The following is a 15488-nucleotide window of genomic DNA, read 5'->3' as shown; positions in this document are numbered from 1 at the left end:
CTATTTAAATGACGGAAGACAAATGTAATTCCAAGGTGGTGAAGAATGAAGAAGAAATGGAAAGCTGTCTTACAGACAGCACTATGTCTGATTCAGTACAATAAATTTTAGATTCTCTGGAGAAGGTTGAATCTTTGTGACAATACAAGAAACAGCACAGAACACACAATCCCTGACCTCTGGAATCTTGCCTTTTATGCAGTAGTCATAAGAATATGGATTAAGTATAGTCCCTTTTACTTTTCACAAAAGGCATAGTTGGGTCTGCACCAAAATGCAACCATTGTTTCTGCATCAGATTTATCAATATTAGAAGCCTAAAAGACCATATTGTATCTGTAAAAAGGAAAATCAATACAAAAGTTATCCTCTGCACTATTTTGTATAAAGACAGCAATGATTTTTCTTTTAGAATCCCAAATCTAGTGAAAGACTAAAGTCTATAATGAGTAGCAAACAAAACTGATTTATTATGTATGGATGGTGTTAGGTGTGGGCGTGTTATGGGAATTCTACAGTCTTAAAAGGAAATCAAATTCAGAATGTTTTTTGAGAAATTGATTTTTTTGCTGTGAGGAGAAAAATGCTTTATCAATACTCACCTGTCACCATCCATTCTCATGTCCAAGGGGCCGTCCTTCCGAAGGGAAAAACCTCTTTCAGGGGTATCAAGTTGCATGGAGGAACACCCAAGATCCAGAAGAACTCCATCCAAAGTCCCTGGCTGCACTCCAGCTTTCATCAGCAAGGCCTCTGCCTGGCCGAACTGGCCTAGGACGGCTCGGATCTGTTTACTGGGAGTGAGACCGGAGGCGGAAAAAACACTTCTGTTATATTAAAGTCTTTCTTAAGGCCCAGGATCAATGAAAGGGTGAACATTCTACTATCAGCTTATTAAACCAATATATATTTACTAAATGCCAGTCACATACTTTGCACTATATAAAGACATTTGGATAAGGAAACTGTATCTCTGAAACATCAGAGGTGGGTTAACATAATTTTATTCCTGCTAATGAACACAATTTATTTATACCTGTGTGAAGGTATATAAGTTCATGAATTAGAAAAATTCCCTTGTCAGACCAGTCTTTTTATTTTTTTCTAAAAAAAAAAAAGTTCTTACATCTATGGGTTAGGAAACATATGCCATTCCATCAAAGGAATAAACCCTTGTGCAATGTTTGTGGGAGTGAAAACTGGTACAGGGACTATAGAAAACAGTACGAAGGTTCCTTGAAAGATTAAAAATAGAGCTACCATATTATCTAGCAATTCCATTTCTAGGAATATATCCAAAAGAAATAAAAACACTATGTTGAACTGATATCAACACCCTCATATTCATCACAGTATTATTTACAATAGTCAAGACATTAAAACAACCTAAGTGTCCATCAAAGGGAGAATGGATAGAGAACTTAAGATGCATATATATGTATTTATATATCTACATATATATATGTATATATATATTATTATTCAGCCATAAAAAAGAAGAAAATCTTGCTATTTGTGACAACATGATGGTTCACAGCGTTATGCAAAGTCAGAGAAAGACAAACACTGTATGATCTCATTTATATGTGAAATCTTGAGAGACAGAGAGAGAGAGAGGGAGAGGGAGGGAGGGAGGGCGAAGGGGAACTATGCTCGTAAAAAACAAGGAGAGCAGACTTGTGGTTTCCACAGGTGGCGAGTGAGGAAACGGGAACTGAATGAAGGTTGTCAAAAGGTACAAACTTATGGATAAATAAATACTAGGGATGTAATGGACAACATTATGATGATAGTTAATATTTTTGTGTAGTATTTATGAAATACTATGTATGCGTAGTATTTATAAAAGTTGTATTTATGTGTAGTATTTATGAAAGTTGTTAGTAGAATAAATCCTAAGAATTCTCATCACAAGCAAAAAAAAAACTCTCTTTTTCTCTTGTATTTATATGAGATGATGGGTGTTAACTAAACAATGTGGAAATCATTTCATAATATATGTTAAGTCAAATCATTGTGCTGGACACTCTAAACTTGTAAAGTGTTAAATGTCACTATATACTGTGTTATGTATAATTGTATAATTACTATCTCAATAAAACTGGAAAAAATAAAATTTTAAATATAGTATATAATAAAACAGAAAAAAGACAGGTCAAATATCTTCAAGCCAACCATTTTAACTTTCTCCATATTCTTCATATAATTCAGGATACAGCAGCTATGCAGCTGCACACTTGAAGAATGAAACTATGGCTAAAATAAATGCCTTCTTGTAGAAATAATGTTTTAGCTCTCAGCAGGGATTTTGAAGTGAATGGAACACTCAGAATGAACAAACAGGCAAGGAGTTGGGATCACCTTACTACTATATTAATTCTCCTTCCTACACAAAGTGAGATGCTGCCTTCAGGGTTCTTCAGAAGCCCAAGGGCAACTGGCACACATTTTGGAAGAGGAAAGAGAAGGGAAAAAAATGGTCAACACTCCCAAGACCTCATTCTTCCATCTACAGGTGTGTGGAGTAAGTGTGGATTTCAACAGTGTTGAGAATTCATATTTATTAGATTTACTTATATGTGATGTTGTTTAAGGAGAATTTCACAGCTCATTGGCAATTTTTTTCTCAAATTCCAATGGAGAAAATGATTTTCAGATTCACTCACCAAATATTCATTGAATATCTGCTATGTGTCAGGCATTATGCTATTCTGAGGTATACAAAGATTAATAAATAAAGCATGGCTTTCTGAGATTTGAGTTGACAAGAAGAGATGTATAAATAATTTGCAAAACAACCCAATGGGTGCTATGAGAAGAGACAGAAAGAAACTTCTAGGTCTGTATTTGGAAAGTATAAAATTAATGCTAATACTAGCATTGAAAACAGAAATAGTAGAATCTTGGGATTGGCTGGAAACTCACAAATCACTTATTCCAATTATTTAACTGATGTTGCAATCTTTTCCCTTTCCACCATCACTGCTGTGGGGCAGAGTAGGGAGGTGACTCTTTTAATCATTTTTCATTCATCCCATTGGTGAGGAAGGGATTTCCACTCTAAGATTATGAAAATGGTGAACACTTGGCACTCAACAGTGGACAGATGAGATTGATAGTTTATTAATCACATCCATTCACAGCTCAGGGGAGGAGGACACCAAATGCCATCCATGGCTACATAGGTGCTGTATTCTGGAACAGAGTGGACTGACAGAGGCTTTGGGAAGCAGATTTTATAGTATCAAGAGAGTGCCACATGCCCACAAATGAATGCCTTTGCTTGTGTGAATAATCCTATGGGCTGGAAGGGAACAGAAACCTGCTAATCAGGGATAAGCAGGTATTATGCCTGATCCCCTTGATAAGGAGTGTTGTTTGGTTAGAAGCCTTCTCAGTGGAAGCACAGTGGGGTAGAGAACTTGCGGTTAGGCTATTCAGAGTTCTTCCAGTTTGCCCCAGATGTCAAGAATACATCTGGGTGTATTCTTGGCTTAAACTTTATGGCTTACATCATGGTCACTTAGCCTGTGTTTGAACATTCCCAGTAATAAAAACTACTGTTTTTTGTTTTGTTTTGGTCAGTTGTTTTTTTAGTTAAGTTGATGGCTACTGCTTCACTATTTCTGTAACTTTTGTCCCAGGTATCAGCCCATGGAAAACAATTAAAAACCATGGCAGCCTCTTACACATCTATTGCTAGCTATTGTAAGTGATATTTGTTGGCTACCTCTTAGTTGCCAGTCTCTCTGTTGCAGAAAGTGACAGTGTGAGTCTTTCAGTCATGTTCGACTCTTTGCGACCCCATGGATTGTAGCCCTCAAGACTCTTCTGTCCACGGAATTCTCCAGGCAAGAATCCTGGAGTGGTTTGCTATTCTCTTCTTTAAGGAATCTTCCCAACCCAGGGATTGAACTTGGGTCTCCTGCATTGCAGGCAGATGGGATGCTTTACCATCTGAGCTGCTAGAGAACACTCTCTGTTCCAACAGGACCTCAAAAAAATTTTTTGAGGTCCTGTGTGTTTTGGGAGAGAATGATCATATTGATGCTCATTTATATGTCAACTTGGCTTGGCAAAAGTACCTGATTATTTAATAAAACCCTGATTGAGTATCACTGTGAAGGCTTTTTTAGATGTGCCTACCATAAGACTCTTGAGAGTCCCTTGGACTGCAAGGAGATCCAACCAGTCCATCCTAAAGGAGATCAGTCCTGGGTGCTCATTGGAAGGACTGATGCTGAAGCTGAAACTCCAGTACTTTGGCCACCTGATGTGAAGAACCAACTCATTGGAAAAGACCCTGATGCTGGGAAAGATTGAAGGTGGGAGGTGAAAGGGACGACAGAGGATGAGATGGTTGGATGGCACCACTGACATGATGGACATGTGTTTGAGTACAGTAAGCTAGCAGAGGAATGTGCAGAGAACTCTGTTCATACAGAGCAGACCCACAAGCAGAACAATGTAAAGAAGGGAAGAAAACAAACATTTCTTAAGAAGATGCCAAGAATAGCACCCATACACTTAAAATTCATTTCAGGGTTCACTTCATCATATACTTTAATCATTCATTTTGTGTGTGCATTTGGGGGGCATACCCAGGTGATAACTGCCATAAGATAAGAAGAGTAAAATACAACTTGTTTTCTTTTTTGGGGGGTGGTGGTGGTGGTGGTGGTGATGATTTGATTATGGTAGATCCGAGCCCTTCTAACATTAGTATCAGCATTAACCCATGAAATCCCAGTGCGCTACTTGTTTTCCAGTCGTTAAATTTTATTGGTCTGTAGGCAAAGAGCAGGGCCCTTGGCTGCTTTTATCACTTCATTAGGCAACCCTCAAGCAAGGAATTTGGAGGGAGCTAAACTGGTGGATAAAAGTATAGTTCCTATTTGGGCAATGGTAAAAGAAAACATTTATGGAATGCTTTCCATGTACTAGACCCTGGGATAATTGCTTTATACTTATTAAATCATTTCATCCTTATGATAACCCTATGAGCTAGGTGCATTATAACACACACTTTACAGATGAAGAAACAAGAGCAGACAATGAAGCCAGTAACCCAAGCCAAATAGCTAGTAAATGGTGTAAATTTACTTTACAGATGAAGAAACAAGAGCAGAAAATGAAGCCAGTAACCCAAGCCAAATAGCTAGTAAATTAGAGTGTAAATTCAGTCCAGTCTGGCTCAAGAGTCATGTTCTTAACCACTACACTGTAACCTCTCAAGCTTCAACCACTACACTGTAACCTCTCAAGCTTCAATTTAGTGCCACTTCAGATCTCAAATTCTTCACCATTTTAACTTTGTCATGGCCCATAAATCTGCCTAGTGTGTCTGATTTTTTTTAGTTAAAATACTTTAGGTATTTTTAATGTTTGCCATCTCTTCATAGCTACAGGTCAGCAGATTCAGTACTCAACAAATACTTGCTGAATAAGGATTATCTACCAGGTACTAGATATAGGAACATACAAATAAATGAACAAGAGCACACAATATAGAAAGGCATATACACAAGTGTATATAAATCATTGTGGAGATGGTTTATTTCTTCTTAAAACAACAGTGAGAGAGTAGAGAGGGGAAACTGCATCATAAGACTTAACATTTAAATCTTAGTTCTGATACTCATTGTGTAATGGGCTTATGAAACTTATTAACCCTGTGGTATTGGACAAGTTCTTTAATATCCCTCAGTTTTAGTTCCATGTGTCTCACAGTATTTTAAGGTTCTCCCTGTAGAAGCAGCCTGGTATGGTAGCAGTATCTCAGTAAGTTGTGGAGTCAGACTGAATCAGATCATTAACTTTTTAATAATTTATTCCTTTACAACTCAGATTCTTCATTTGTACCATTTAGACAACACAGCAATTCCAAATTCACAAAGCTTTTGTGAAGTGTATGTTAATCAGTGTATATGAGAACACCCACTAAGAGGCCTATGCAAAGGGAGGACCTCAATAAAAGCTACCTCTCCCTCTGCTCCAGGCTGCTTTTCATCCCCTAGAAATTCTTTGTATGATTTGGTTGCTGTGGTGCCAACTGAAAGCTGGGAGCAAGGGCAAGGCTTTGCTCCAAGCACACCAAATCCAGGGCCATACTGACTATAAAGAATTCTTCTCCAATCTCTCCTACGTGCTGCTGCTGCCGCTGCTAAGCCGGCCATGTGCTGCTACTGGGCTGTATTTCTTCCTCCATTTCACCAGCTCCTGTTATAGTTTGAGAACCGTTCACTTTTTGATATGTTAATGCTTACCATACCACATAAGGGTCCAAGATATTTTGATTTTCATATTAATTGCAATCACTTTTTAAGTACTATTAAAAGATACTCTTGCTGAAAGAATATTTCTATATACTGTAGAGATGGAATGAAAGACATTATTTGTTTTTCCATGTAATCTGCTCAAAATCTTTGACAGCATTATCTTTACTGACTATTGTCTTTCCCTTGAGGAAATACTTCCTAAAAATTTATCTGGTCATTCACAACTCATGTACTGACTTAAGGAAAGCATGTTTTAGAAAGGATGAAATGCAATTATATTTCTATCTTTCTGTAACCCTTTCAAAATGTATTCAGTGGAATAATTTTCATCTGTTCTGGAATAACAGGCTGGATTACTTTTCTACTTGCTAATGTATAACAGATAGTTGGAAGGCTACTATGAATTTCAGACACAGTTAGTCCAGAAATTAGACTATCCAATACTCAGCTACAAGAACAAACAATAAATGAATACTTACTGGGAAGCTAATAAAGGTCAGGCACTGATTTAGATACTTGCAATACAAATAAATAAAATATAACATTCCAATGACTACAGAGCATATGTTCCAGGGGATAATCAAAATCAATATATTCAATGACTTATATTTCTGTCTGCAGTAGTTCAGCCTGATCAGACCAATCATCCCAATGAAAATACCCTATTAAAAGCTGAATAAGCTAATTAAAAGTAGTTGTTTGAACGGATCAGAAAGCTATGAACATAGCTGAGATTTGAGGAGAGAAAAGGGAAGTGTAAACAAGTGAACCCAACACTGGAGTGGTTTCCCCCCATCAAAGCCTTTGTTTGCAAGTAGAAGCTGAGAGACTAAGAAACTGAGAACTCGGAGCATCCTCATAGGATGCGGGACAAAGATTGAATTTAGAATCCATTTAATGGATGTGACCAGAGTCCCAGAATTTCAATTGGGACACAAAAGGTCTAAAGCTAGTGGAAGAGTAGACCAAAAATAGGTTACACAAATACAGAAATCCAATTTCCAATCAGTTCAATTCAAGTTGCACTAGGGTGTTATGTTCTTTGATGAACTGCCTGATAGAAGCAATAGTAGGTATCTGGAGGAAACTACCTTTCAGGCTTTCAAAATAACTCCAAGACTCCTTAAAAACAACCTGAAGAGCGTTGCCATTTCCTCCTCCAGGGGATCTTCCCGACCCAGGGATTGAACCTGCATCTCTTGCATCTCCTGCATTCTCAGGTGTGTGTGTTTGTTTTTTTTTTAAACCACTAGTGCCACCTGGGAAGCCCTCTTAAAAACATGTGGAATCAAATAAAAAATAACTAGATAAACCCACCCTAAACAATAGATAGCAGAAATAGATAAACAGGATACAGAATAAAATTACTGGAATGGGCTTTAAAATATCGATTAACATGTTCATGAGACATAGAGGACAAATTAGGTAATATCAGCCTTAAAATGACTCTACAGAAAATAGCAAGATGAAAATTAGATCAACATGAAAAATGGAAAATATAATAATTGAAATTAAAAATTCAATGGATAGGTTTAATAGCAGCTTAGAAATAGCTCAAGAAAGGATTAGTGACATGGGAGGATAGTTTGGTAGAAAGTATTAAGACTTCAAGGCATAGTAAATAATTTGAAAATATAGAACAAAGCATAAGAGACATGTTAACATGGTAAGGAGATCTAACATATGCATAACTGGAATTCCAAAGAAGAGGAGACAGAAAATCAAGTAAAAGCAATATTTAAAGATATAATAGCCAAGAGTTTTAAAAAATGATTCAACATTTGAAGACTATATATTAAAAAATAACAATAAACTTCAAAGAGGATACAAACAAAACATCCTGGGGTCATAATAGTAAAATTTGTGATGATAAAAGGAAAGTAAATATTAAGAGCAGACAGAAGGAAAAAAAAAAAGAAATTAGATTCATAGGAGCAACAGTCAGAACCAAAATAAACCCAGAAGACAAAAATAACTGACAAATTGCCTGCAAAACTGAAAATACAAAGATATTTTGAGATATTCACCAACAGGAGACCCATACAAAAAGACAACTACAAAATGGCTTTCTTCAAGTAGGAGAAATATATTGTCAAAGAAGGCAAATCATGATGGAAGAAAGAGCAGTGAAATGTGTAAATATATGGGCAAATCCAGATGAATAATGATTACATAAAAATAATTTCTTCTAGGTTCAATATATATATGTAGAGTTAAAATATACAACAGTGGCACAAAAGACATTACATAGTTATATGTTATAAATTCTTGAAATTTCAAAGTCCAGAAAGAGGCTAAAGTACTAATAATATATATTAGATGTTCATAAAGCAATTATGCATGTTGTGATCTCTAGGGTAATCTTAAAAAGTATTGTAAAATAATGTATAACAAATGAGCAGATAGAGTAGATAGATAACAAGGTAACAAAAAATAAATAACAAGAAAGGTGGCAATAAAGAAGAGAAAAAGGAAAAAAGAACAAGTTGACACATTAAAAAACTAGCAGGAAGATAGTAGACAGATCCAAACCCAAATATGCCAGTAATTATAATAAATATTTTTGAACTAAATACTCTAATTATAAAAAGATTTTCAAAATCTATGATACGCTGTTTATAAAAAATAACTCTTAGGACACAGAGAAGTCAAAAATAAGAAGATGGTAAAAGTGCTGTGCAAACATTACACAAAAGAAAGATAATACAGTATCAGATACAGTAGACAGAAATATAAGTATAAGTAAAAAGAGATATTTTATCATGAGAAAAGGGTCAAATCTGCCAATTGGCATGTGAATTACAAAACTTTATATCTCTAATAATAAAATTTTAATTGGGTGGAGAGGGAGGTGGGAGGGGGGATCGGGATGGGGAACACATGTAAATCCATGGCTGATTCATGTCAATGTATGACAAAAACCACTACAATATTGTAAAGTAATTAGCCTCCAACTAATAAATGGGAAAAAAAATAAAAAAAATAAAAAGTTAAAATATAGAGCAAAACTGATAGAACTAAAAGCAGATGGATAAATATATAACCATAATAGTGGATTTAAAAATATCACTCTTAGTAAATGTTGACTAAGCAGAAGAACATACAAAAAATGTGAAATATTTAATTATCAAGTTTGATGTAACTGACACAAAAAACTCCACACTTCACCCAATGTATATATTTTAAAAGACATTTAATATGTAAAAAAAAAAGACTATCTGCTGGGGCTATCAGACTAGTTTTATCACATTTCAATGGGCTGATATCATATAGGGTATATTTTCTAAGTACAGTGAAATTTAAGTGAAAATCAGTAGCAGAAAAATAACTAGAAAGTTCTCAAATATTTGGAAATTAAGTAATAGGCTTCTAAATAATCCAGAAAATAAAGGAAATTAATAAATATTTTAAACTAAACAATACTTAAAAAGTACAACAAAACTTACTACTTAATGAAAATGCAACACATCAAAACTTGTGGAATGCTTCTAAAATCCTTACTGAGAAAAATTCACATAATTAAAGGTACATAAAATCAAATGAGAATCAATGATCTCAGCATTCATTTTTTAGAAATTTAAAGACAACATCAACAATCTATGGAAGGGATAAAAAATAATTTGCACATGAAGTGACTGACAAGAGGTTAATACCCAAAATGTACAAAGAGCTCATAAAACTCAATATCAGACAAACAAAGAACTCAAACAAAAAATGGGCAGAAGACCTAAACAGACACTTCTCCAAAGAGGACATAAAGATAGCTCACAGGCACATAAAATTAAAGATGTTCAACATCACTAATTATTAGAGAAATGCAAATCAAAACTGTAATGAGGTATCACCTCACACTGGTCAGAATGCTATTATCAAAAAGTCTACAAATAATAAACGCTGGAGAGGATGTGGAGAAAAGGAAACACTCCTTTTCTGTTTGTGGGAATATAAATTAGTGTAGCCACTTTGGAAAACACCATATAGCTTCTTTAAAAAACAAAAAATAGAAGTACAATATGATCCAGCATATATCCAGAGAAAACAAAAACTAATTTGAAAAGATACATGCACTCTGAGACATAGAAGCAATCCAAGTACCCAACAACAGACAATTGACTTAAGAAGATATGGTGTGTGTGTGTGTATATATATATATATAAAAGTGAAACAGTCACTCAGTTGTGTTTGACTCCTTGTGACCCCACAGACTGTATGTAGCCCACCAGGCTCCTCTGTCCATGAAATTTGCTAGGCAGGAATGCTGGAGTAGGTAGCCATTCCAGCTACCCATAAATATATGTGTGTGTGTGTGTGTGTGTGTATACATGCAATAGAATGTTAGCCATAAAAAGAATGAAATATTGCCATTTGCGGCAACATGGATGAATCTAGAGGATATTATAAATAAGTCAAATGGAGAAAGACAAATACTCTATAATACCACTTATATGTGAGAAAATAATACAAATAAATGTATATGCAAAACAAACACAGATTTACAGACATGGAAAACAAACTTGTGGTTACCAAAGAAGAGAGGGATAAGGGGAGCAATAAATAAGGAGTATGGGATTAACAGAAATTACTATACATAAAATAAACAATAAGGGTTTACTGCATAGCACAGCAAAAGTATGCCCAACATCTTGTAATAGCCTCTAATGGAATATAATCTGCAAAAAACAAAACAAAAACCAAAAAAATCACATCATTATGCTCTACACCTGAAACTAACAAAATATTGTATATCAATTATATTTCAATAATAATAATAAAGACAACAGTAAATTAAACTCCTAAAAAAGGGCAGAAAATTATAAATATAAGAGCTAAAAAATACACAAATAGAACAATAGAAAGAATTAAAGAAACATCAAAAACTTGTTCCTTGAAAATACTAAGAAAATTATTTAATCCCTTATAAAGATAATCAAGAAGAATGAACAAAGTACTAACATGGTGACTAAAAAAAGAACACGACACCATGGATCCTGCAGGCATTAAAAATACTATAGGACATTATTGAGAGCTTTATGCTAAAAAGTTTGAAATTTAGATCAAATGAAAAAAATTCTCAGAGAACTCATAACTTACTAAAACTGTCCTATGAAGAAATGTAAAATATAAACAGTCCTAAATCCATTAAGAAACTAAATCTGCAATTATAAAACGTTTCAGAGAAGACAACAAGCATAAATGGCTGCACCATGAATTCTTCCAAACATTTAAAATAGTATCAGTTTTATATAAAAGCTTCCAGAGAACAGGAAAAGAGACATTCACAAAGCCAGCACAATCCTGCTATGAAATTAAGTAAGTATTATATTTAAATCTGTAGCTCAGATGGTAAAGAATCTGCCTGCAATGCAGAAGACTTGGGTTCGATCCCTGGGTCGGGAAGAGCCTCTGGAGAAGGGAATGGCAATTCACTCCAGTATTCTTGCCTCGAAAATCCCATGGACAGAGGAGCCTGGCTACAGTCCATGGGGTTGCAAAGAGCTGGACATGACTGAGTGACTAACACTACTACTACATTTTGAAAAAGAGAAAAACTAAAGGCCAATCTTTCTCATGGGCAAGAAACTCCCCACAAAAACCCAAATTAATAAAATATGAACATATCAAATCCAGCCACAAACATAAGGGATGATATCACTAGGTTGACATCCAGTTGGCAAGATCCATGAAGCAGTTGAGCATGCAACAGAACTGTAGCTAAGTAAAGAGGTCAGGGCTGGAGAAATAACTTCTGCCACTGTCTTAAAATGGCAGGGATTTAGCAAAAATTTACTAAATGAATATATAGTATTTTAAAAAGGAAGAATTCTTCTAGTCTTAGTTTCAGGCCAATCTAATTGGGAAATAGATATCTAATATTAAAAGAAATACCAAATAAAAATGCAATTTTCCCAAATACATGGCCTAGAGAAAGTTTTATTACATTTGGGCTCCTCATAGGGATGTTTCCTTTATTTTATATTATAAAAGACATTGGAAAATGAACAAGTAAGAATTTGAGTAAGAAAATGTTTTTGGTAAGAACTGCTTCCTTGCTTAATTTTCTTAGCATCTCACTTTACTCTTTTTAATGATATTCAAACACTGAATCCTTGATTCCATGTAATTCTCACATAAAAAACACCTACACTGTCTGTGCTTGAATACCGCAGCCCAGCCCTATTCCCTTATTCTCTCTCTCATCAAAGACTATACTGTTTCAATGATTGTGAAAATTTCTTCTTCTAGACTGCAACAGAGTTTACTTATGACTCATTTGGCATGGAGTACATGCTACTTTGCAAAGTTACTTATCTTTTCTCATGCTGCCTCTGCAACAAGAACCTAAACCAATTACAGGTCATATAGACAACGTTATATGGTTTTTGGTATCTACAGTACCTAAAAGATGGTAAGGGTTCAATGAAAGTTTTTTTGATGATGAAAGCGGTGATGATTTAAAGGCATTAATCTTTTTTAAAGGCATCAAAGATGAGAACACGGTAATAACTTTTTTTTTCCATCATATTTTGCTAAAGAAGAGTACACATAGCAAACTGACACAGGTCTCACAGGGACAGTTATGCAGTGTGAATCCTGTAAATGTAACTCAATATACTTGTCATAAGGCACAAGTTTCAGACATTTATTCTTCACATTTTTAAGAGTCATGAGATCTTTAAGGAACTACCTTATAACCACAATCAACCTACAATGGTGTATTTTAAGGTTTTGTTCATAATATCTTGCCACCTACATTATCACGGAAGAACTTTTAAGTTTTTGTTCATGATTATCTTGTGACCTACATTATCATGGAAGAACCTGAATAAACTCAAAGGAAAAAATGCTAGCATATTCTATTAACAAAGGAAATAAAATTCACAATTCATTCCAATCAAAGCCAGGGAATTCAGTTAAAGTTAAATTTAACACATTCAATAAGGAAGAGAACTTTGAACTGCTTTACTTTGAAGGATAGTATTACAATACTATTTAAACAAAATTCCTTCCTGGAGTATCCTTTCTTCCCTTCTGGAACACTTTAAAAAGTTCCAGAAAAAAACGCATTTTATTTCATATGTAGAGATTTTATGCACAGTCTTGGTTTTCTCTGCATAATAATTATCAGACAGTATTTGTAAAATGACCTTTAAACTGCTCCTTCTATGATTTTTAATATTTCTGACTCTTTATGCTAGATAACCCCACTCCCTTCATACTACTTTCTTATCAAACTTTCTATAAAGCTTAATGTGGTAATTGGAATAAGAAATGTCCATCTCTTTGGGGCATCATTTTCTAAGACTTACGTGGTCTGAAATAGTTCTAATGAATTCAACCTTTAAAAAAATCACCATGTATATACACTGCCAAAATATCCCATTGATTCTATCAGTTATTCAGGAAGTTCTCTCATGACTTAAAACAATAGTTTTGAATGCTTGGCATTGATGATGGAAGGCGTTTGGATGACTGCTTGAACCCAGGTCTGAATGATTCAATCTAATGGTCTCTAATTAAGGATGAATATCACCATCATCTGAAGTGTATTTACAAATTATGGATGTTTCACTTTCACCCTAAAAAAAATACCAACATCAAGACAAACATACTATATCTTGGGGATTTTCCTGAAGGGTTCTCATTCAAGGCATCTTTAAGGAGCAATGGCTAGATATGGCCAAAAAGGAATGAGTTTAGACAAGTCTATCATATCAGAGGACTGACAAATTCTTGAGGCTCATGACAGCTTTTATACACTAAGTATACATAACAACCATTATGTAAATGAGTAAGAAAAATGCTTACTGTTACAGTAAAGGATAATAGTTGCCATACAAGGTAAGGGGTGACAGCTGCTAGGAATTCTGAGGCTTGGGAATTAAGTGCGTGTGTAGCTCCATTCCAGAGAGAAAAAAGCAATTCCACTTACTGGGGATGAGCAATAAGGTAACCGACAGAGGAAGTCCTGTGGGGGCACTAAGCTGTCCTTATGCATCAGTTGGTCCTAACTCTAGTGTGTAAGCCTAAAATTACCAGGTCCTACTCTATTATCTTTTGATGGGTAGCATTTAAAAGGGCATTGTAAATTCAGTTTAAATAAAGAAATTTAAAAATCACTAAATGAAACCAAGTATTTTTAAATGAAGGAAAAATGTATAATGGAAGTCAGTAGTACTTTTCAAAAGAAGATAGCAGCTAAAAATTCAGTCTGGTGCTTGAACTTCTAAATTAATGTACATCTTTAATCAACTCTGTATCTATATTCATTTTAATATCAAAATAATGCTTAGTTGTAAAACAATGTTTAATTTAACAAGTCAATTGTTGCTCTATGGAGACAGAACCATGTTCTTCCTGTGATCTTGAATACTCACTGGCAACAAACACTCCTGACTACTAGCATATTAAAAGGATGCATTCAAAGAAAGAAAAGAAAGCCTGTAAACCTTTCTCCTATTGGTGGTTCTCATTAGTTTCAAAACTCAGTGTGTTATAACATAATAAGATTATGGCAAAAAGCTAATGGTTAAAGAAAAGAAAATATGACCTTTCTGATCTCTTGAAAAAAAAAAATCATTAAAACTTAAAGTTGACAGTGAAATTTTAGTGAATTTTCACTGCTTTTTAAAATTCAATGAGGGAGTAAGACAAATGCATTCCCTCCGTAAATGTAAATTAATTAGCTGAATATGTGTCACAAGCAAACTTTTTAGCCATACTATGTTCCAATGACCTCTTTCTGAACTGCCTTTTCTGTATTTTTCAGTTCCTTAATTTTATTTCTGTAACTACTGTGTATCATTTCTCATTTTAAAAGAATAGTCAAGTGTACATTAGCAAGAGACAATCTCCCAAATCAAGCATAAATTTAGTTTATGTATATCTTGAGTGGCATTATTTTGCAAAAAGGATTGGGTGATTAGGTACAAACCTGGAATTCATGATTTCTATATGACATATAAATTATTCTAAAATCTGGAGGCTGTGGCTCTAGGTACATAAAAATATTACCAGTTGTAGGCCATAATAGATTTAACCAATTTTGTATTTTTTAATTCACACCCTATATTACATTGCAAAAAGTAGACTCTGCTGATAACACTGCAAACATAAAAATTACTTTAAGATCATGGGGTTGCAAAAAATTGGACACAACTCAGCAACTAAACAATAATAACACTACTTTTTATTTTAGTTAATTCCACACAG

The 15488-nt window shown here is 34.5% G+C and overlaps 1 protein-coding gene across 8 annotated transcripts in view; it reads right to left on the bottom strand.

Annotated features, from left to right (window-relative positions):
- Nucleotides 1-15488, bottom strand: part of METTL15 (methyltransferase 15, mitochondrial 12S rRNA N4-cytidine) — a 206712-nt gene that overhangs the window by 38640 nt on the left and 152584 nt on the right. For all 8 annotated transcript variants that reach the window (XM_070472972.1, XM_070472971.1, XM_070472975.1 and 5 more), the window contains one exon: nucleotides 603-794. In XM_070472972.1, the coding sequence (XP_070329073.1) occupies nucleotides 603-794 (192 nt within the window). The remainder of the gene's footprint in view (nucleotides 1-602; nucleotides 795-15488) is intronic.

This window comes from Odocoileus virginianus, chromosome 10 (genome assembly GCF_023699985.2).
Source record: "Odocoileus virginianus isolate 20LAN1187 ecotype Illinois chromosome 10, Ovbor_1.2, whole genome shotgun sequence".
NCBI classification, from domain to species: Eukaryota; Metazoa; Chordata; class Mammalia; order Artiodactyla; family Cervidae; genus Odocoileus; species Odocoileus virginianus.
This window is presented reverse-complemented; position numbering and strand designations above follow the sequence as displayed.